At 47.2% G+C, this 23271-nt stretch overlaps 2 protein-coding genes across 2 annotated transcripts; both read right to left on the bottom strand.

Annotated features, from left to right (window-relative positions):
- Positions 1-7246: 7246 nt before the first annotated feature.
- On the bottom strand, positions 7247-10006 carry LOC134204457 (uncharacterized). Its single transcript, XM_062679282.1, has one exon. The coding sequence runs from the start codon at positions 10004-10006 to the stop codon at positions 7247-7249; it is 2760 nt and encodes a 919-aa protein (XP_062535266.1).
- Positions 10007-10159: 153 nt separating this feature from the next.
- LOC134204456 (uncharacterized) lies at positions 10160-12581 on the bottom strand. The gene is made up of 2 exons (XM_062679281.1): positions 11476-12581; positions 10160-11429 (listed from the first exon to the last, which is right to left on the bottom strand). The coding sequence occupies exons 1-2, from the start codon at positions 12579-12581 to the stop codon at positions 10160-10162; spliced, it is 2376 nt and encodes a 791-aa protein (XP_062535265.1).
- Between the last annotated feature and the right edge of the window lie 10690 nt (positions 12582-23271).

Genomic DNA, 23271 nt, shown 5'->3' with positions numbered 1-23271 from the left:
ATTCCTGGAGAAACTTCCAAAGGAATTTCTGGATAAACTTCCGAAGGGATTTCTGCAGTAACTTCCGGAAGAATTTCTGGAGGAACTTCCGAAGGAATTCCAGAAGAGAAAATTCTGAAGGAATTCCTGGAGGAACTTCCGAAGGAATTCCTAGAGGAAATTCCGAAGGAATTCCAGGAGTTCCTCCAGGAATTCTTTCGGATGTTCCTCCAGGAATTCCTTCGGAAGTTCCTCCCAGAATTTCTTCGGAAGTTCCTCCAGGAGTTCCTTTGGAAGTTCCTCCACGAGTTCCTTCGGAAGTTCCTCCTGGAGTTCCTCCGGAAGTTCCTCCAGGAGTTCCTTCGGAAGTTCCTCCAGGAGTTCCTTCGAAAGTTCCTCCAGGACTTCCTTCGGAAGTTCCTCCAGGAATTCCTTCGTGAATTCTTCTAGGAGTTCCATCGGGAATTCCTCTAGGAGATCCTTCGGGAATTCCTCCGGCAGTTTTTTCGAGAATTCCCACGGAAGTTCCTTCGAGAATTCCCCCGGAAGAACCTTCGGGAATTCCCCCGGGAGTTCCTTCGGGAATTCCTCCGGAAGTTCCTTCGGAAATTCCTCCGAAAGTTCCTTCGGGAATTCCTCCGAAAGTTCCTTCGGGAATTCCTCCGGAAGTTCCTTCGGGAATTCCTACGGAAGTTTCTTCGGGAATTCCTATGGAAGTTCCATCGGAAATTCCTATGGAAGTTTCTTCGTAAACTCCTATGGAAGTTCCTTCGGGAATTCCTCCGGAAGTTCCTTCGGGAATTCCTCCGGAAGCACCTCCGGGAATTTCTCTGGAAGTTCCTCCAGGAATTCCTCTGGAAGTTCGTCCAGGAATACCTCTGGAAATTCCTCCGAGAATTCCTCTGGAATTTCCTCCGGGAATTCCTCTGGAAGTTTCTTCGGGAATTCCTTTAGAAGTTTTCAGAGAAACTTTTGGAGGAATTCCCGAAGGAACTTCCGGAGGAATTCCCGAAGGAACTTCCGGAAGAATTCTCGAAGGAAATTCCATAGGAATTTCCGAAGGAACTTCCATAGGAAAATCCGAAGGTACTTTCATAGGAATTTCCGAAGGAACTTCCATAGAAATTTCCGAAGGAACTTCCGGAGGAATTCCCGAAGGAACTTCCGGAGGAATTCCCGAAGGAACTTCCATAGGAATTCCCGAAGGAACTTCCGGAGGAATTCCCGAAGGAACTTCCGTAGGAATTCCCGAAGGAACTTCCGTAGGAATTCCCGAAGGAACTTCCGGAGGAATTCCCGAAGGAACTTCCGTAGGAATTCCCGAAGGAACTTCCGTAGGAACTTCCGTAGGAATTCCCGAAGGAACTTCTGAAGGAATTCTCGAAGGAACTTCCGAAGGAATTTCCGAAGGAATTCTCGAGGGAACTTCCGAAGGAACTTCCATAGGAATTCCAGAAGGAACTTCCGGAGGAATTCCCGAAGGAACTTGCGGAGGAATTCCCAAAGGAACTTCCGGAGGAATTCCCGGAGGAACTTCCGGAGGAATTCCCGGAGGAACTTCCGGAGGAATTCCCGGAGGAACTTCCGGAGGAATTCTGAAGGAACTTCCGGAGGAATTCGAAGGAACTTTCGGAGGAATTCCCGAAGGAACTTCCAGAGGAATTCCCGAAGGAACTTCCAGAGGAATTCCCGAAGGAACTTCCGGAGGAATTCTCGAAGGAACTTCCGGAGGAATTCCCGAAGGAACTTCCGGAGGAATTCTCGAAGGAACCTCCGGAGGAATTCCCGAAGGAACTTCCGGAGGAATTCCCGAAGGAACTTCCAAAGGAATTTTTGGAGAAACTTCCGAAGGAATTTCTGCAGTAACTTCGGGAAGACTTTCTGGAGGAACTTTCGAAGGAACTCCTGGAGAAAATTCTGAAGGAATTCCTGGAAGAACTTCCGAAGGAATTCCTAGAGGAAATTCCGAAGTAATTCCAGGAGAAACTTCAAATGGAATTCCTGGAGAAACTTCCGAAGGAATTTCTGGAAAAACTCCCGAAGGAATTCCTGAAGAAAATTCTGAAGGAATTCCTGGAGAAAATTCTGAAGGAATTCCTGGAGAAACTTCTGAAGAAATTCCTGGAGAGACTTTCGATTGAATTCCTGAAGAAACTTCCAAAAAAATTTCTGGATAAACTTCCGAAGGAACTTCTGCAGTAACTTCCGAAGGAATTTCTGCAGTAACTTCCGGAAGAATTTCTGGAGGATCTTCCGAAAGAATTTCTGGAGGAACTTCTGAAGGAATTCCTGGAAGAACTTCCGCAGGAATTTCTGCAGTAACTTCCGAAAGAATTTCTGGAGGATCTTCCGAAGGAATTCCTGGAGAAAATTCTGAAGGAATTCCTGGAGGAACTTCCGAAGGAATTCCTAGAGGAAATTCCGAAGGAATTCCAGGAGGAACTTCCGGAGGAATTCCTAGAGGAACTTCCGGAGGAATTGCAGGAGGAACTTCCGAAGGAATTCCTAGAGAAAATTCCGAAGGAATTCCAAGAGGAACTTCCGGAGGAATTCCTAGAGGAACTTCCGGAGGAATTGCTGGAGGAACTTCAGTAGGAATTCCTGGAGAAACTTCCAATGGAATTCCTGGAGAAACTTCCGAAGGAATTTCTGGAGGAACTTCCGAAGAACTTCCTGGAGAAACTTCCGAATGAACTCTTAGAGAAAATTGTGAAGGAATTCACAAAGAAAATTCCGAAGGAATTTCAGGAGAAACTTCCGAAGGAATTCCTGGAGAAACTTCCGAAAGAATTCCTGGAGAAACTTCCGTAGGAATTCCTGGAGAAACTTCCAAAGGAATTTCGGGATAAACTTCCGAAGGAATTTCTGCAGTAACTTCCGGAAGAATTTCTGGAGGAACTTCCGAAGGAATTCCTGAAGAGAAAATTCTGAAGGAATTCCTGGAGAAACTTCCGAAGGAATTTCTGGAGGAACTTCCGAAGGAATTCCTGGAGAAAATTCTGAAGGAATTCCTGGAGAAACTTCTGAAGAAATTCCTGGAGAGACTTCCGAATGAATTCCTGGAGAAACTTCCAAAAGAATTTCTGGATAAACTTCCGAAGGAACTTCTGCAGTAACTTCCGAAGGAATTTCTGCAGTAACTTCCGGAAGAATTTCTGGAGGATCTTCCGAAAGAATTTCTGGAGGAACTTCTGAAGGAATTCCTGGAAGAACTTCCGAAGGAATTTCTGCAGTAACTTCCGAAAGAATTTCTGGAGGATCTTCCGAAGGAATTCCTGGAGAAAATTCTGAAGGAATTCCTGGAGGAACTTCAAATGGAATTCCTAGAGGAAATTCCGAAGGAATTCCAGGAAGAACTTCCGGAGGAATTCCTAGAGGAACTTCCGGAGGAATTGCTGGAGGAACTTCCGAAGGAATTCCTAGAGGAAATTCCGAAGGAATTCCAGGAGGAACTTCCGGAGGAATTCCTAGAGGAACTTCCGGAGGAATTGCTGAAGGAACTTCAGTAGGAATTCCTGGAGAAACTTCCAATGGAATTCCTGGAGAAATTTTTGAAGAAATTCCTGGAGAGACTTCCGAATGAATTCCTGGAGAAACTTCCAAAAGAATTTCTGGATAAACTTCCGAAGGAACTTCTGCAGTAACTTCCGAAGGAATTTCTGCAGTAACTTCCGGAAGAATTTCTGGAGGATCTTTCGAAAGAATTTCTGGAGGAACTTCCGAAGGAATTCCTGGAGAAACTTCCAAAGGAATTTCTGGATAAACTTCCGAAGGAATTTCTGCAGTAACTTCCGGAAGAATTTCTGGAGGAACTTCCGAAGGAATTTCTGGAGGAATTTTCGAAGAATTTCCTGGAGAAACTTCCGAAGGAATTCTTAGAGAAAATTCCGAAGGAATTCTTAGAGAAAATTCCGAAGGAATTCACAAAGAAAATTCCGAAGGAATTTCTGGAGAAACTTCCGAAAGAATTCCTGGAGAAACTTCCGAAGGAATTCCTGGAGAAACTTCCAAAGGAATTTCTGGATAAACTTCCGAAGGGATTTCTGCAGTAACTTCCGGAAGAATTTCTGGAGGAACTTCCGAAGGAATTCCAGAAGAGAAAATTCTGAAGGAATTCCTGGAGGAACTTCCAAAGGAATTCCTAGAGGAAATTCCGAAGGAATTCCAGGAGAAACTTCAAATGGAATTCCAGGAGAAACTTCCGAATGAATTTCTGGAGGAACTTCCGAAGGAATTCCTGGAGAAAATTCTGAAGGAATTTCTGGAGAAACTTCTGAAGAAATTCCTGGAGAGACTTCCGAATGAATTCCTGGAGAAACTTCCAAAAGAATTTCTGGATAAACTTCCGAAGGAACTTCTGCAGTAACTTCCGAAGGAATTTCTGCAGTAACTTCCGGAAGAATTTCTGGAGGATCTTCCGAAAGAATTTCTGGAGGAACTTCTGAAGGAATTCCTGGAAGAACTTCCGAAGGAATTTCTGCAGTAACTTCCGAAAGAATTTCTGGAGGATCTTCCGAAGGAATTCCTGGAGAAAATTCTGAAGGAATTCCTGGAGGAACTTCCGAAGGAATTCCTAGAGGAAATTCCGAAGGAATTCCAGGAGGAACTTCCGGAGGAATTCCTAGAGGAACTTCCGGAGGAATTGCTGGAGGAACTTCCGAAGGAATTCCTAGAGGAAATTCCGAAGGAATTCCAGGAGGAACTTCCGGAGGAATTCCTAGAGGAACTTCCGGAGGAGTTGCTGGAGGAACTTCAGTAGGAATTCCTGGAGAAACTTCCAATGGAATTCCTGGAGAAACTTCTGAAGAAATTCCTGGAGAGACTTCCGAATGAATTCCTGGAGAAACTTCCAAAAGAATTTCTGGATAAACTTCCGAAGGAACTTCTGCAGTAACTTCCGAAGGAATTTCTGCAGTAACTTCCGGAAGAATTTCTGGAGGATCTTCCGAAAGAATTTCTGGAGGAACTTCTGAAGGAATTCCTGGAAGAACTTCCGAAGGAATTTCTGCAGTAACTTCCGAAAGAATTTCTGGAGGATCTTCCGAAGGAATTCCTGGAGAAAATTCTGAAGGAATTCCTGGAGGAACTTCCGAAGGAATTCCTAGAGGGAATTCCGAAAGAATTCCAGGAGGAACTTCCGGAGGAATTCCTAGAGGAACTTCCGGAGGAATTGCTGAAGGAACTTCCGAAGGAATTCCTAGAGGAAATTCCGAAGGAATTCCAGGAGGAACTTCCGGAAGAATTCCTAGAGGAACTTCCGGAAGAATTGCTGGAGGAACTTCAGTAGGAATTCCTGGAGAAACTTCCAATGGAATTCCTGGAGAAACTTCCGAAGGAATTTCTGGAGTAACTTCCGAAGGAATTTCTGGAGGAACTTCCGAAGAATTTCCTGGAGAAACTTCCGAAGGAATTCTTAGAGAAAATTCCGAAGGAATTCACAAAGAAAATTCCGAAGGAATTTCTGGAGAAACTTCCGAAAAAATTCCTGGAGAAACTTCCGAAGGAATTCCTGGAGAAACTTCCAAAGGAATTTCTGGATAAACTTCCGAAGGAATTTCTGCAGTAACTTCCGGAAGAATTTCTGGAGGAACTTCCGAAGGAATTCCTGAAGAGAAAATTCTGGAGGAATTCCTGGAGGAACTTCCGAAGGAATTCCTAGAGGAAATTCCGAAGGAATTCCAGGAGAAACTTCAAATGGAATTCCAGGAGAAACTTCCGAATGAATTTCTGGAGGAACCTCCGAAGGAATTCCTGGAGAAAATTCTGATGGAATTCCTGGAGAAACTTCTGAAGAAATTCCTGGAGAGACTTCCGAATGAATTCCTGGAGAAACTTCCAAAAGAATTTCTGGATAAACTTCCGAAGGAACTTCTGCAGTAACTTCCGAAGGAATTTCTGCAGTAACTTCCGGAAGAATTTCTGGAGGATCTTCCGAAAGAATTTCTGGAGGAACTTCTGAGGGAATTCCTGGAAGAAATTCCGAAGGAATTTCTGCAGTAACTTCCGAAAGAATTTCTGGAGGATCTTCTGAAGGAATTCCTGGAGAAAATTCTGAAGGAATTCCTGGAGGAACTTCCGAAGGAATTCCTAGAGGAAATTCCGAAGGAATTCCAGGAGGAACTTCCGGAGGAATTCCTAGAGGAACTTCCGGAGGAATTGCTGGAGGAACTTCCGAAGGAATTCCTAGAGGAAATTCCGAAGGAATTCCAGGAGGAACTTCCGGAGGAATTCCTAGAGGAACTTCCGGAGGAATTGCTGGAGGAACTTCAGTAGGAATTCCTGGAGAAACTTCCAATGGAATTCCTGGAGAAACTTCCGGAGGAATTTATGGAGGAACTTCCGAAGGAATTCCTGGAGAAACTTCCGAAGGAATTCCTGGAGAAACTTCCAAAGGAATTTCTGGATAAACTTCCGAAGGAATTTCTGCAGTAACTTCCGGAAGAATTTTTGGAGGAACTTCCGAAGGAATTCCTGAAGAGAAAATTCTGAAGGAATTCCTGGAGGAACTTCCGAAGGAATTCCTAGAGGAAATTCCGAAGGAATTCCAGGAGGAACTTCCGGAGGAATTCCCAGAGGAACTTCCAATGGAATTCCTGGAAAACTTCCGAAGGAATTCCTGAAGAAACTTCTGAAGGAATTCCTGGAGAGACTTCCGAAGGAATTCCTGGAGAAACTTGCAAAAGAATTTCTGGATAAACTTCCGAAGGAACTTCTGCAGTAACTTCCGAAGGAATTTCTGCAGTAACTTCCGGAAGAATTTCTGGAGGATCTTCCGAAAGAATTTCTGGAGGATTGTTCGGATGCTTTCGAGAGGTTCCTTGTAGCAGACACCGTTTATGGTAGAATTGCTCAAAGCTGAAATTATTTATTAATAAGTAATTTTCATACTCTTAAATTTTCGAATTTACCCACATTAATTTCCTCCTCAATTCTTCCACACTCGAACTCGAACTACGATTCAGAGCCAGATGACCGGTTTTCGTATCTATAGGTAACGTATTTTTAGGTTATAAATCTGATAAATATATCACGTTAATCCTATATCGCAGCTATTCCGCATAGTTTTTTCCGTAGTACGGTTATAGTATTTTAGATAATTAATGGCTTCCTACCTTTTTAGATTTAAACAAATTCACTTCATATATTCAATAAAGGATTCAATAAGATTATTCTAGCGACCACGTTGATTATGCTCTCTACCTCTTATCGATACAGTTTGTTTGTTTTACTATATTCATCAAACCCTCTCCCCGGACCAGAATTGTATTCAGCATCTGTCATCTGCCCGGAGTGCTGCAGTGGTGCCAGAACATCCCCCGCCCCGTGGGTCCTGGGTATATCCTCCGGGTTGCTCGCAGGATTCACGATCTGCCACTTCCATAACAGCTAGTTTGACAACCGGTCGCTTGAGATCTCTACCACTCGCTGTACGTACCACAGCTTGCCGCACTCTACCATCGCTTCCAACAATTACTTCGACAACCTTCTTCGCACGGATCCACGTTCTCCGATTACCGTCAGCTACGTAGACCAAATCTCCAACTTTCACTTGCTTAGACTCTTCAAACCACTTGGACCGCCTGTTCAGGGTTGGGAAGTATTCTTTTATCCATCGAGACCATACTGCATCCGAAAGAAATTGTGATCTCTTATAGCTGGTCTTCAACGTTTCTGCCAAGTTCACCGGAGTTCTCAAGAGATCATGGTTCCCGGATGAGCTCCCCAAGATAAAGTGGTTCGGCGTGAGCGCCTCATCATTCGCCGATGTTTGAGGCATGTAGGTCAGCGGACGAGAATTTATAAAGCCTTCCGCCTCTGCTAGAACCGTTAGTAAAATTTCGTCGTTCAACTTACGCCCGTCGTCTAACGCTCGTATAGCCTCCTTGACACTCCGTACCATCCGTTCCCATACACCACCCATGTGTGGTGCGGATGGCGGATTAAAAGTCCACTTGGTACGTGCATCGGTGAACGTTTCGGAGCACTCATTGTTTATGGTTTTAATCTGCTCAGCTAACTCATTGCTTGCCCCAACAAAATTAGTACCATTGTCCGAAAATATCTCTACTGGAGACCCTCGCCTACGAACGAATCTTCTAATGGCCATGATACACGAGTCGGTAGAAAGATTGTGAGCTACTTCCAAATGGACGGCACGGATGACCAAACAAGTAAAGACGACCACGTATCTTTTCTCGCGGCGACGTCCAACAGCAACTTCTAGCGGCCCTAGGTAGTCAACCCCTACGTAACTGAATGGTCGCACAAATGGGGTCAGTCGTTCTTCCGGTAGCGGCGCCATTCTTGGATTTTGAGGTTGGCACTTCATCACTTTACAACGCTGGCATTTTTTCATCACTTTATCCACTGACGATCTTAAGTTGGAAATATGGAATCGCTGACGTACTTCGTTGACAACCGTTTCGCGATTGGCGTGTCCATATCTGATATGGTAATCCTCCAGTAGCAACTTTGTTAATGGGTGGTCTTTTGGTAGTATCACCGGGAACCTAGCGTCAAAGGTTGCATAACTCGCATTCGCTGTCCGACCTTCCATCCTTACGACGCCAAACTCATCAATAAACGGGGACAATTTATATAGGGGACTGGTTTTCTCGACATTCAATCGTTTGTTGTCTTGCTGTTCTTCGCGATTATGCAAAAGGATTCTTGTTTCGTCCGGATAGTAATCACTTTGCGCCACGCGCCACAGGTACTGTTCAGCTCCCTGATACTCATGCTGGCGCAGATGAACAATTTCCGCTGGCACTGTACGACGAAGAAGCTTTGAATGGACTTTGCTTGCTTTAATGGTTTCTATAGATTGACCCAGCACCCGCCGACGACAGTTAGAAATGAAACGCCTCACCAATGCCACGGTTCGTAAAAGCACCTTCCATTTAGAGATTCGTGTGAAATCCATCAAACTTTTCGGGACTGCGACGTGGTGTAACAGGATACATGTTCTCAGTTCTTCTGAAGTATCCGCTATCTTCTTTTGCTTTGGCCAGAATTCTCGAGGAAGATATAGAAACGACGGTCCTTTGAACCATTGTCCACCAGATTGTAGTACTGTTTCTTTGCCCCATTTTGTTTGGCAGTCCGCAATGTTCTCCTTCGACGGAACGTACCGCCAAATCTCGGGCTGTGTCAGCGACAAAATCTCACCAACACGATACGCAACAAATGGTTTGTAGTTCCTATGGTGAGAACGTATCCAGGCCAGAACTACTTCTGCGTCAGTATGAATGAATTTTTCTTTGATTGGTAGCGTGTGGTTTTCACAAACGGTGTGCATCATTCTTGCTCCCAGCAAGGCGGCCTGTAGCTCCATACGTGGGATCGATTGGTACTTCAACGGAGCTACCTTGCTTTTCGCCATAACCAATGAACACCGTACACCTTTGTCGGTCTCAATCCGAAAGTATGCCGAACAACCATAGCCCAACTCACCAGCGTCGGTAAAGATGTGTAGCTCTAACGAACGGTATGATTTAGGATGAGCGTCGCCAAAATAGCAGCAAGGAATCTCACGTTCGCTGATGTTCGGAAGTAGACTGAACCAGCGCTGCCACTTTTCGAACTCCTTGTCCTCCACTTTAACATCCCAATCCAGGCCAATGCGCCACAAATCTTGAATCATAATACGGCCATGAATCAAAAACGGAGCTAGCATTCCAACTGGATCAAATAGGCTCATAATTATGCGTAGAGCGATTCGCTTTGTTGGTCGTAATCCGTCGTAAATGTACGGAGCCAGATGACTCGACCAATTCGTAGAGAACACAAAAACATCCTTCTCTGGCATCCAAGCGATTCCAAGGACTCGTTGCTGTTTTTCTTCCTTGCTGCCATCAATACATAACAATCGCTGCTCGCATACCTCACCGAGATTGCGCAGGACCACGTCGCTGTTGCTGACCCAATTTCGCATATTGAAGCCAGCCTTCGAGTGGATTAGCTTCACTTGCATTGCCCGTTCCGTTGCTTCTTCTGGCGTGTCAGCACTATCAAAGTAGTCGTCCATGTAGGTTTTCTTTTGATCGCTGCTGCCGCCACCGGAAACTCCTTCGCATTTTCATCCGCATTACGATGCATAACGTACTGCGCTATGCATGGCGAACAAGTAGCGCCAAACGTTGCGACGTCCATAATATATATTTCTGGTTCCTGACTGACATCAAAACGGAACAAAATCGCTGTGAATGTGTGTCCTCTCTTTTGATCCGGATTTGATGGAACATTTTTCAATGTCCCCCCCAAAAGCAATACGTCTTTCACGGAATCTGCTTATAACACCCGGTAGCTGGGCCAGCAGATCTGGACCTTTCAGAAGTTGAGAGTTCAACGAAACCCCTTCTACTTGCGCAGCCGCATCCCATACGAGTCGCTTCTTTTCCGGCTTCTTTGGATGAGCTACTACATTAAGCGGCAGGTACCAGACGCGACTAGGATCCACCAGCGCCAATTCTTCATTTGTTGCCCTATGTGTGTAATCGTTTTCAACGTACTCACGAATTTGCCGATGAACATTAGTTCGTAGTTCGGGATCTTTCGCCAGTTTAGATTCTAGGCCTTTCATCCTCTTAATTGCCATCGGCAAGCTGTTGGGGAACTGTATCCTGTCGCTTTTCCACAGCAGCCCAGTGACAAATCGACCATTCTCGCGAACTGTTGTTCGCTCTAATATTTCTTTCGCTCGAACTATCTCAGCTGGTTCTGGTAGTTGTACCGAATTCATTCCTACTTCTTCCATTACGAAATATTTTCGGATCATCTCGTTTAGCTCTCGATCGACTTCAGACTTACAGCCGTGCAGACCCAGAAACTGGTACGAGTCTTGGTTCTCTCCGCAAGGTCCGTAAATTGTCCATCCAAGAACGCTTCTTACTGCTATAGGTTCGCCTGATTGACCAACACGACTTTCAAGTGGTGCAAATAACTCCAAGTTCTGTAGGCCGATGAGCACTTTTGATTCCGCCTCTTGGAACGACATCGTTGGAATATTCTCAAGGTGTTTGAAATGCTTGCCTATAACGCTCATTTGCAAACTCTGCTTCGGCAGGTTAAGTGCGCCTTTGACAGTGTGGGCAGATGCAAGTTTGTATCGTTCTTTTCCTCCTCTCGCAGAAATTGTTAAGTCAACTCGCCTCGATGAAAGCTCCTTACGGACTACATTTGATGTCCACGTCAACTCCAATGGCTCCGGTACTCCGTTGATTCCTAAGCGTTGTGCTAAACTAGCTTCGATCAAGGTGCGAGACGATCCTTCGTCAAGGAAAGCAAACGTGTCTATGCTTCGAGCACCATGATGCAGAGTGACAGGTACTACCCTGAACAACACAGGTTTCATCGCGACCCGATGAGCCTGACAGTCCGCTCGAACAATGATCTCACGATGTAGCAATGGATGGTGGCGGACACGGCAACCTTCGGCATTACAGTAGTACCTTGAACGACACACCTTATTACCGTGGGGAAACAGGCACACCTCACAAAGCTTGAAACCGTTCTACTGCTCTAAGACGATCCATAACGTTCATCTGCTTGAACTTGTCGCAGTTGCGCACACGATGATCTAGCTTCAAACATATTGGGCATGGCTCTCGCGGAAGATGTTTTACTGTCACACTTGGGGTCTCGTTGTGCGATAGTATGTGCGCCTTTAGGTTGTGTTTTGTTCTATCAGTGTGAGTGTTCTCTTTTTTCGGTGCCACGAATGTTGTCACCTCGCTCGCATCAACCACGAGCCGGTCCATAAACTCGCCAAACTCTTTTAACGATGGTTCGTCGAACTCTCGTTTATACCGAACCCATTCTAATTTAATCGATGCCGGTAGCTTCTCCACAAGTTCCTCCAATAGAGTGGGATTCGATAGGTGACTTCGCAGATTTGCGGCCTCGAGGTGGTCGCACAATTGTTGAACCGCTATACCAAAACTCATCAAACTGTCAAGTCGTTCCGATTTCGGTGCTTCTAAACGTCGAACTTTCGCCAGTAGATTTTTCACAAGTAATTCCGGCCGCCCGTACAACCGCCGAAGGGTTTCCATAATTGACAACACCGCGTTTGGGAACATAAGTTTCGTTGCTACCGCGTCACGCGCTTGGCCACGTAGGCACTCTCGCAGACGAATTACGTTTTCCACCGGAGAAAATCCGCACGCTGCAGTCGAATCCAAATAGCTACTATAGAAGATGGGCCACTCTTCAGGGTCACCGGAAAACATAGGTAACTTCTTCGGCCACAGTTGTCTTGCAGCGATTTGATTCGATGTAGGTTGTAGTATTGGTGTTTCTTCCTCACCCAAGATGCGCCCCGCCCTGGACCGAGGCAATGCAGTAATGTCGATCACCTTTCTTTCCTCGATAGCTGCTCTAGTTTTAGAAACTGTAGCACCAACTAGCTCGGCACCTTCTACTTCCTCTTCTTCTTCGCTGGATTCTTCCACCGATACAGATAATCTTCCAGACGTCCGATGCTTCGCCAACCATTCCTGCGCTTTGGATCTTCCACTGAAGAAGCTATGTTGCGAAAAGGCGTCTTCTTCTGCAATTTGCTCCTCTAATAGATGTTTCTCTTCGAGAAATTTCTGCGCCATCTCAAGTTTTTTTCTGTTGATCGCATTTTGCTGCTATTCTAGCGCCCGTTCTTTTCGCAGGCGTTCCTTTTCTTCCTCCAGTTCCCTTTGCTCGTTCTCTAACTTCTGCCTCTCCATCTTCTGCTTCTCCTCTAATCGCTGCAGCGCCAACTGCGCTAGAGCTCGAGAGCCGGATGAACTCAAATTCGCAGATCCACCAAGAGAACTTGCACGTTTACGCGTATCGGAAACTTTCTTCGGTATACCGTAGTCTGCTAGTGAAGCACCTCTTTGCGAAAGACATTTTTCAGCATCGTCAGGCACTAGTTTGTCTCCTTTACGATTTTCGGCTTTCGATTTTTTCTCCAGAAGCGCGATTTTAGTGGACACAGTTTCAGAAATTGTCGGCTTCAAACGGCTCGTGGAAGCCTTTTCTGTCTGTACTTTCGCGGTCGTTTTCTTGCCGCCCTTTTTTTTCGGTTCCGCAGTTTGTGTCAGCTCAGTCGGTGAACGGTTACATTTCGCGCAGTGCCAGGGTCGATTTACTACACCTGGGGAAACATCAGCGCAATTCAGGTGATACCATACCTGACAGGTATCGCACTGTACCATATTGTCCACCGAATTCTTCCGAGCACACATTCCGCAGTCGCTTCCATCTAACTCTGGATCCATTCCGGGTAATCTTTGAGAGTGTTCGGATGCTTTCGAGAGACTCCTTGTAGCAGATACCATTTATAGTAGAATTGCTGAAAGCTGAAATTGTTTATAAATGAGTAATTTTCATACATTAATTTCCTCCTTAATTCTCCCACACTCGAACTCGAACTACGATTCAGAGCCAGATGATCGGTTTTTGTATCTATAGGTAACGTATTTTTAGGTTATAAATCTGATAAATATATCACGTTAATCCTATATCGCAGCTATTCCGCATAGTTTTTTCCGTAGTACGGTTATAGTATTTTAGATAATTAATGGCTTCCTACCTTTTTAGATTTAAACAAATTCACTTCATATATTCAATAAAGGATTCAATAAGATTATTCTAGCGACCACGTTGATTATGCTCTCTACCTCTTATCGATACAGTTTGTTTGTTTTACTATATTCATCAAACCCTCTCCCCGGACCAGAATTGTATTCAGCATCTGTCATCTGCCCGGAGTGCTGCAGTGGTGCCAGAACAAGGATCTTCCGAAAGAATTTCTGGAGGATCTTCTGAAGGAATTTCTGGAGGAACTTCTGAAGAAATTCCTGGAAGAACTTCCGAAGGAATTTCTGCAGTAACTTCCGAAAGAATTTCTGGAGGTTCTTCCGAAAGAATTTCTGGATAAACTTGTGAAGAATTTCCTGGAGAAACTTCCGAAGAAATTCCTGGAAGAACTTCCGAATTTCTGGAGGAACTTCCGAAGGAATTCCAGGAGGAATTACTGGACGAACTTCCGAAGGAATTCCAGGAGGAACTTCCGGAGGAATTCCTGGAGTAACTTTAGTGGGAATTCCTGGAGGAACTTCCGAAGGAACTCCTGGAGGAACTTCCGGAGGAATTTTTGTAGAAACTTCCGGAGGAATTCCAGGAGGAATTACTGGAGGATCTTCCGGAGGAATTACTGGAGGAACTTCCGGAGTAATTCCTGAAGGAACTTCAGGAGGAATACCTGGAGGAACTTCTGGAGGATTTCCTGGAGGAATTCCTGGAGGAATTTCTGGAGGATTTTCTGGACGAATACCTGGAGGGACTTCCGTAGGAATTTGTCTTGTTTATCTTATTTGTCCTATTTGTCTTATTTGCTTTATTTGTCTTATTTGTTTTATTTCTTTTATTTTGCTTATTTGTTCTATTTGTCTTATTTGTTTTATTTATTTTCGATTGTTTATCCCATCAAATTCCTATATTTGATTTCAATTAATATATTTGGTCGGAGACGAGCCAGCCTCGGGCTGAAAGTCTCCTTAATAAAGACACACAAAAAAAATATATTTGGTATTTATGGTGTTCACAAATAGGAATACGCTTTTTTCTTGTGTCACGCTAGATACAAAGTTGACGGACTTTCTACCACTCTCATCGTTCCTTTCCTGCCGTGCGCCACAAGAAAATATGCTGTTGGCTGCTCTCCCGAAATGTTAACTTTTGTATGGAATTTAAAAAACTTGGTTGAAGTAAAAAGAGCTTCCTGCAAAATTTATTGCGGTGACATATACTTTTCATTACATCAAAATGATCGTTGGAAAAATTCAAAACTTTTGTCAGTTGGGTTTTGCGAAATTCGGTTCCTTTGTGCTTCAAATCATCGGAGAGAGGTACTGAGAAGCGAAAATTTCAGTTCTACAATAGTTCAGTATTTAGAGCTTAATTCAAATTTGGGAAATAGTAGGTCCATGAAATTTTGTAGGAACATTCCTTGGTAAATTTCAAAGAGATTGTCAGTTGGGATAAGCGAAATTCGTTCCCAATTCCGAGTTATAGACATTTTAGTACGAAAATAGCGCTCTACCGCGAGAGAGCTTCCCTCAGACCTTAAGGTCTGAGGGAAGGGTTTTCCGTTAAAAAAGCACGTGGTAGCACTCTCTGAGAGAGAAATGTGCCCAATTCAGCCCGCCAGAATGACGCAGTCAGTGTCGCCAAAATTATTGCATCATTATGCAGTTTAAAATTGCTTGAGAATTTGCCGTGAATGGAGAACTTCGGAAGCTCCTCCAGGAATTCCTCCGGAAGTTCCTCCAGGAGTTCCTCCGTAAGTTCCTCCAGGAATTCCTCCGTAAGTTCCTCCAGAAATTCCTCCGGAAGTTCCTCCAGGAATTCCCCCGAAAGTTCCTACAAGAATTCCTCTGGAAGTTCCTACAGGAAATCCTCCGGAAGTTCCTCCAGGAATTCCTTCAAAAGTTCCTCCAGCAATTCTATCCGAAGTTCCTTCAGGAATTCCTGCAGAAGATCCTCCAGGAGTTCCTGCAAAAGTTCCTCCAGGAATTCCTTCGGAAGTTTCTCCAGAAATTCCTTCGAAAGTTCCTCTAGGAATTCCTCCGGAAATTCCTCCAGGAATTTCTTCGGAAGTTCCTCCAGAAATTCTTTCGGAAGTTCCTTCATGAATTCCTTCGGAAGTTCCTCCAGGAATTCCTCCGGAAGTTCCTCCAGGAATTCCTCCAGGAATTTCTTCGGAAGTTCCTCCAGGACTTCCCTCGGAAGTTCCTCCAGGAATTCCTTCAGAATTTCCTCCAGGAATTCGTTCAGAAGTAATTCCAGGAATTACTTCGGAAGTTCCTCCAGGAATTCCTTCGGAAGTTAATCCAGGAATTCCTTCGGAAACTCCTCAGGGAAATCCTTCGGAAGTTCCTCCAGGAATTCCTTCGGAAGTTTTTCTCTGGAAGTTCCTCCAGGAATTCCTCTGGAAGATCCTCTAGCAATTCCTCTGAAAATTCCTCCGGGAATTCCTCTGGCAGTTTCTCCGGGAATTCCACTGAAAGTTTCTTCGGGTTTTCATCTGGAAGTTTTCAGAGAAACTTCCGGAGGAATTCCCGAAGGAATTTCCGGAGGAATTCCAGAAGGAACTTCAGGAGGAATTCCAGTAGGAACTTCCGGAGGAATTCCTGAAGGAACTTCCGGAGGAATTGCCGAAGGAACTTCCGGAGGAAATCCTGAAGGAACTTCCGGAGGAATTCACGAAGGAACTTTTGGAGGAATTCCCGAAGGAACTTCCGGAGGAATTCCCGAAGGAACTTCCGGAGGAATTCCCGAAGGAACTTCCGGAGGAATTCCCGAAGAAATTTCCGGAGAAATTTTCGGAGGAATTCCCGAAGGAATTTCCGGAGGAATTCCCGAAAGAATTTCCGGAGGAATTCCCGAAGGAATTTCCGGAGGAATTCCCGAAGGAATTTCCGGAGGAATTCTCGAAGGAATTTCCAGAGGAATTCTCGAAGGAATTTCCGGAGGAATTCGCGAAAGAACTTCGGAGGAATTCCGGAAGGAACTTCCGGAGGAATTCTGAAGGAACTTCGGAGGAATTCCCTGAAGGAACTTCCGGAGGAATTCCCGAAGGAACTTCGGAGGAATTCGGAGGAACTTCCGAGGAATTCGGAGGAACTTCGGAGGAATTCCCGGAGGAACTTCCGGAGGAATTCGGAGGAACTTCCGGAGGAATTCCCGGAGGAACTTCGGAGGAATTCGGAGGAACTTCCGGAGGAATTCCCGGAGGAACTTCCGGAGGAATTCCCGGAGGAACTTCCGGAGGAATTCCCGGAGGAACTTCCGGAGGAATTCCCGGAGGAACTTCGGAGGAATTCCCGGAGGAACTTCGGAGGAATTCCAGAGGAACTTCGGAGGAATTCCGGAGGAACTTCCGGAGGAATTCGGAGGAACTTCCGGAGGAATTCCCGGAGGAACTTCCGGAGGAATTCCCGGAGGAACTTCCGAGGAATTCCGGAGGAACTTCCGGAGGAACTTCCGGAGGAACTTCCGGAGGGACTTCCGGAGGAATTCCCGGAGGAACTTCCGGAGGAATTCCCAGAGGAACTTCGGGAGGAATTCCCAGAGGAACTTCGGGAGGAATTCCCGGAGGATTTTCCGGAGGAATTCCCGGAGGAACTTCCGGAGGAATTCCCGGAGGAACTTTCGGAGGAATTCCCAGAGGAACTTCGGAGGAATTCCTGAGGAACTTCCGAGGAATTCGGAGGAACTTCCGGAGGAATTCCCGGAGGAACTTCGGAGGAATTCCCGGAGGAACTTCGGAGGAATTCCCGGAGGAACTTCGGAGGAATTCCGGAGGAACTTCGGAGGAATTCCAGGAGGAACTTCCGGAGGAATTCCCGGAGGAACTTCCGGAGGAATTCGGAGGAACTTCCGGAGGAATTCCGGAGGAACTTCGGAGGAATTCCCGGAGGAACTTCCGAGGAATTCCGGAGGAACTTCGGAGGAATTCCCGGAGGAACTTCCGGAGGAATTCCAGGAGGAACTTCCGGAGGAATTCCGGAGGAACTTCCGGAGGAATTCCCGGAGGAACTTCCGGAGGAATTCCCGGAGGAACTTCCGAGGAATTCCCGGAGGAACTTCGGAGGAATTCCAGAGGAACTTCGGAGGAATTCGGAGGAACTTCCGGAGGAATTCGGAGGAACTTCGGAGGAATTCGGAGGAACTTCCGGAGGAATTCCGAGGAACTTCGGAGGAATTCCCGGAGGAACTTCCGGAGGAATTCGGAGGAACTTCGGAGGAATTCCGGAGGAACTTCGGAGGAATTCGGAGGAACTTCGGAGGAATTCCGGAGGAACTTCCGGAGGAATTCCCGGAGGAACTTCCGGAGGAATTCCGGAGTGAACTTCCGGAGGAATTCCGGAGGAACTTCGGAGGAATTCCGGAGGAACTTCCGGAGGAATTCCAGGAGGAACTTCCGGAGGAATTCCCGGAGGAACTTCGGAGGAATTCGGAGGAACTTCCGGAGGAATTCCCGGAGGAACTTCCGGAGGAATTCCGGAGGAACTTCGGAGGAATTCCCGGAGGAACTTCCGGAGGAATTCAGGAGGAACTTCCGGAGGAATTCCCGGAGGAACTTCCGGAGGAATTCGGAGGAACTTCGGAGGAATTCCCGGAGGAACTTCGGAGGAATTCCGGAGGAACTTCCGGAGGAATTCGGAGGAACTTCCGGAGGAATTCCCGGAGGAACTTCGGAGGAATTCCGGAGGAACTTCCGGAGGAATTCCCGGAGGAACTTCCGGAGGAATTCGGAGGAACTTCGGAGGAATTCTGGAGGAACTTCCGGAGGAATTCCCGGAGGAACTTCGGAGGAATTCCCGAGGAACTTCCGGAGGAATTCCGGAGGAACTTCCGGAGGAATTCCCGGAGGAACTTCCGGAGGAATTCGGAGGAACTTCGGAGGAATTCCCGGAGGAACTTCCGGAGGAATTCGGAGGAACTTCCGGAGGAATTCCGGAGGAACTTCCGGAGGAATTCCGGAGGAACTTCGGAGGAATTCCTGGAGGAACTTCCGGAGGAATTCGGAGGAACTTCCGGAGGAATTCCGGAGGAACTTCGGAGGAATTCCGGAGGAACTTCGGAGGAATTCCCGGAGGAACTTCCGGAGGAATTCCCTGGAGGAACTTCGGAGGAATTCCGGAGGAACTTCGGAGGAATTCGGAGGAACTTCGGAGGAATTCCCGGAGGAACTTCCGGAGGAATTCCCGGAGGAACTTCGGAGGAATTCCAGAGGAACTTCCGGAGGAATTCCCGGAGGAACTTCGGAGGAATTCCCGGAGGAACTTCCGGAGGAATTCCGGAGGAACTTCGGAGGAATTCCCGGAGGAACTTCGGAGGAATTCCCGGAGGAACTTCGGAGGAATTCGGAGGAACTTCGGAGGAATTCCGGAGGAACTTCCGGAGGAATTCCCGGAGGAACTTCCGGAGGAATTCCGGAGGAACTTCCGGAGGAATTCCCGGAGGAACTTCGGAGGAATTCGGAGGAACTTCCGGAGGAATTCTGGAGGAACTTCCGGAGGAATTCCCGGAGGAACTTCCGGAGGAATTCCCGGAGGAACTTCCGGAGGAATTCCTGAGGAACTTCCGAGGAATTTCGGAGGAACTTCCGAGGAATTCCCGGAGGAACTTCCGGAGGAATTCCGGAGGAACTTCCGGAGGAATTCGGAGGAACTTCCGGAGGAATTCCCGGAGGAACTTCGGAGGAATTCCCGGAGGAACTTCAGGAGGAATTCCCGGAGGAACTTCCGGAGGAATTCGGAGGAACTTCCGGAGGAACTTCCGAGGAATTCCCGGAGGAACTTCCGGAGGAATTCCCGGAGGAACTCCTGGAGGAACTTCCGAAGGAATTCCCGGAGGATTTTCCGGAGGAATTCCCGGATGAACTTCAGGAGGAACTTCCGGAAGAATTCCCGGAGAAATTCTCGGAGGAACTTCCGAGGAACTCCCGAAGGAACTTCCGGAGGAATTTCCGGAGGAACTTCGGAGGAATTCCAGAGGAACTTCCGGAGGAATTCGGAGGAACTTCGGAGGAATTCCGGAGGAACTTCCGGAGGAATTCGGAGGAACTTCCGGAGGAATTCCAGGAGGAACTTCCGGAGGAATTCCTGGAGGAACTTCCGGAGGAATTCGGAGGAACTTCCGGAGGAATTCCCGGAGGAACTTCGGAGGAATTCCCGGAGGAACTTCCGGAGGAATTCCCTGGAGGAACTTCCGGAGGAATTCCCGGAGGAACTTCGGAGGAATTCGGAGGAACTTCCGGAGGAATTCGGAGGAACTTCGGAGGAATTCCCGGAGGAATTCCGAGGAACTTCCGGAGGAATTTCGGAGGAACTTCCGGAGGAATTCCCTGAGGAACTTCCGGAGGAATTCTGGAGGAACTTCCGGAGGAATTCCCAGGAACTTCCGGAGGAATTCCCGGAGGAACTTCGGAGGAATTCCAGAGGAACTTCCGGAGGAATTCCCGGAGGAACTTCCGGAGGAATTCCCGGAGGAACTTCCGGAGGAATTCCGGAGGAACTTCGGAGGAATTCCGAGGAACTTCCGGAGGAATTCTGGAGGAACTTCGGAGGAATTCCCGGAGGAACTTCGGAGGAATTCCCGGAGGAACTTCCGGAGGAATTACCGGAGGAACTTCCGGAGGAATTCCTGGAGGAACTTCGGAGAATTCGGAGGAACTTCCGGAGGAATTCCCGGAGGAACTTCCGGAGGAATTCCAAGGAACTTCCGGAGGAATTCGGAGGAACTTCCGAAGGAATTCGGAAGGAACTTCCGAAGAATTCCCGGAGGAACTTCCGAAGGAATTCCGGAGGAACTTCCGAAGGAATTCCGGAGGAACTTCCGAAGGAATTCCGGAGGAACTTCGAAGGAATTCGGAGGAACTTCCGAAGAATTCCCGGAGGAACTTCCGAGAATTCCCGGAGGAACTTCGGAGGAATTCCGGAGGAACTTCCGGAGGAATTCCTGGAGGAACTTCGGAGGAATTTGGAGGAACTTCGAGGAATTCCGGAGGAACTTCCGGAGGAATTCCCGGAGGAACTTCCGGAGGAATTCCGGAGGAACTTCCGGAGGAATTCCGGAGGAACTTCCGGAGGAATTCCGGAGGAACTTCCGGAGGAATTCCCGGAGGAACTTCCGAGGAATTCCGGAGGAACTTCCGGAGGAATTCCCGGAGGAACTTCCGGAGGAATTCCCGGAGAACTTCCGGAGGAATTCCAGGAGGAACTTCCGGAGGAATTCCGGAGGAACTTCGGAGGAATTCGGAGGAACTTCCGGAGGAATTCCAGGAGGAACTTCGGAGGAATTCCCGAGGAACTTCGGAGGAATTCGGAGGAACTTCCGGAGGAATTCCGGAGGAACTTCCGGAGGAATTCGGAGGAACTTCAGGAGGAATTCCCGGAGAACTTCGGAGAGGAATTCCCAGAGGAACTTCGGAGGAATTCCAGAGGAACTTGGATTCCCGGAGGAACTTCCGGAGGAATTCCAGGAGGAACTTCGGAGGAATTCCGGAGGAACTTCCGGAGGAATTCCCGGAGGAACTTCGGAGGAATTCGGAGGAACTTCGGAGGAATTCCCGGAGGAACTTCGGAGGAATTCGGAGGAATTCTTCCGGAGGAATTCCCGGAGGAACTTCCGGAGGAATTCCCGGGGGAACTTCCGGAGGAATTCCCGGAAGAACTTCCGGAGGAATTCCCGGAGGAACTTCCGGAGGAATTCCCGGAGGAACTTCCGGAGGAATTCCCGGAGGAACTTCCGGAGGAATTCCCGGAGGAACTTCCGGAGGAATTCCCAGAGGAACTTCCGGAGCAATTCCCGGAGGAACTTCCGGAGGAATTCCCAGGGGAACTTCCGGAGGAATACCCTGGGAATCTTCCGGAGGAATTCCCAGGGGAACTTCCGGAGGAATTTCCGGTAGAACTTCCGAAGAAATTCCCGGAGGAACTTCCGAAGGAATTCCCGGAGGAACTTCCGAAGAAAATTCCCGGAGTAACTTCCGAAGGAATTCCCGGAGGAACTTGCGAAGGAACTTCCGAAGGAATTCTCGGAGGAACTTCTGAAGGAATTCTCGGAGGAACTTCTGAAGGAATTCCCGGAGAAACTTCCGAAGGAATTCCCGGAGGATCTTCTGAAGGAATTCCCGGAGGAACTTCCGAAAGAATTCCCTGGAGAACTTCCGAAGGAATTCCCGGAGGAACTTCCGGAGGAATTCCCGGAGGAACTTCCGGAGGAATTCCCGGAGGAACTTCCGGAGGAATTCCCGGAGGAACTTCCGGAGGAATTCCCGGAGGAACTTCCGGAGGAATTCCCGGAGGAACTTCCGGAGGAATTCCAGTAGGAACTTCGGAGGAATTCCCAGAGGAACTTCGGAGGAATTCCCGGAGGAACTTCCGAGGAATTCCCGGAGGAACTTCCGGAGGAATTCCGGAGGAACTTCGGAGGAATTCGGAGGAACTTCCGGAGGAATTCGGAGGAACTTCCGGAGGAATTTCGAGGAACTTCCGGAGGAATTCCCGGAGGAACTTCCGGAGGAATTCCTGGAGGAACTTCCGGAGGAATTCCCGGAGGAACTTCCGGAGGAATTCCCGGAGGAACTTCCGGAGGAATTCCCAGAGGAACTTCCGGAGGAATTCCCGGAGGAACTTCCGGAGGAATTCCCAGAGGAACTTCCGGAGGAATTCCCAGAGGAACTTCCGGAGGAATTCCCGGAGGAACTTCCGGAGGAATTCCCAGAGGAACTTCCGGAGCAATTCCCGGAGGAACTTCCGGAAGAATTCCCAGGGGAACTTCCGGAGGAATTTCCGGTAGAACTTCCGAAGAAATTCCCGGAGGAACTTCCGAAGGAATTCCCGGAGGAACTTCCGAAGAAAATTCCCGGAGGAACTTCCGAAGGAATTCCCGGAGGAACTTGCGAAGGAACTTCCGAAGGAACTTCCGAAGGAATTCTCGGAGGAACTTCTGAAGGAATTCTCGGAGGAACTTCTGAAGGAATTCCCGGAGAAACTTCCGAAGGAATTCCCGGAGGAACTTCTGAAGGAATTCCCGGAGGAACTTCCGAAAGAATTCCCTGGAGAACTTCCGAAGGAATTCCCGGAGGAACTTCCGAAGGAATTCCCGGAGGAACTTCCGAAGGAATTCCGGGAGGAACTTCCGAAGGAATTCCCGGAGGAACTTCCGAAGGAATTCCCGGAGGAACTTCCGAAGGAATTCTCGGAGGAACTTCTGAAGGAATTCTCGGAGGAACTTCTGAAGGAATTCTCGGAGGAACTTTTGAAGGAATTCCTGGAGGATCTTCTGCAAGAATTCCTGGAGGAACTTCTGAAGGAATTTCTGGAGGAACTTTCGAAGACAATTCCTTGTGGAACTTCCGAACGAATCCCTGGAGGAACTTCCGAACGAATCCCTGGAGGAACTTCCGAGGGAAGTCCTGGAGGAACTTGCTTTATTTTTCTTCTTAGTCTTATCTATCTCATTTGTCTTATTTGTCTTATTTGTCTTATTTGCCTTATTTGTCTTATTTGTCTTATTTGTCTTATTTGTCTTATTTGTCTTATTTGTCTTATTTGTCTTATTTGTCTTATTTGTCTTATTTGTCTTATTTGTCGTATTAGTCTTAATTTTCTTATTTGTCTTATTTGTCTTGTTGTCGTATTTGTCTTATTTGTCTCATTTGTCTCATTTGTCTCATTTGTCTTATTTTACTTATTTGTCTTTATTTGTCTTTTGTCTTGTCTTATTTGTCTTATTTGT

This window comes from Armigeres subalbatus, unplaced genomic scaffold, assembly GCF_024139115.2.
Source record: "Armigeres subalbatus isolate Guangzhou_Male unplaced genomic scaffold, GZ_Asu_2 Contig597, whole genome shotgun sequence".
NCBI lineage: Eukaryota > Metazoa > Arthropoda > Insecta > Diptera > Culicidae > Armigeres > Armigeres subalbatus.
This window is presented reverse-complemented; position numbering and strand designations above follow the sequence as displayed.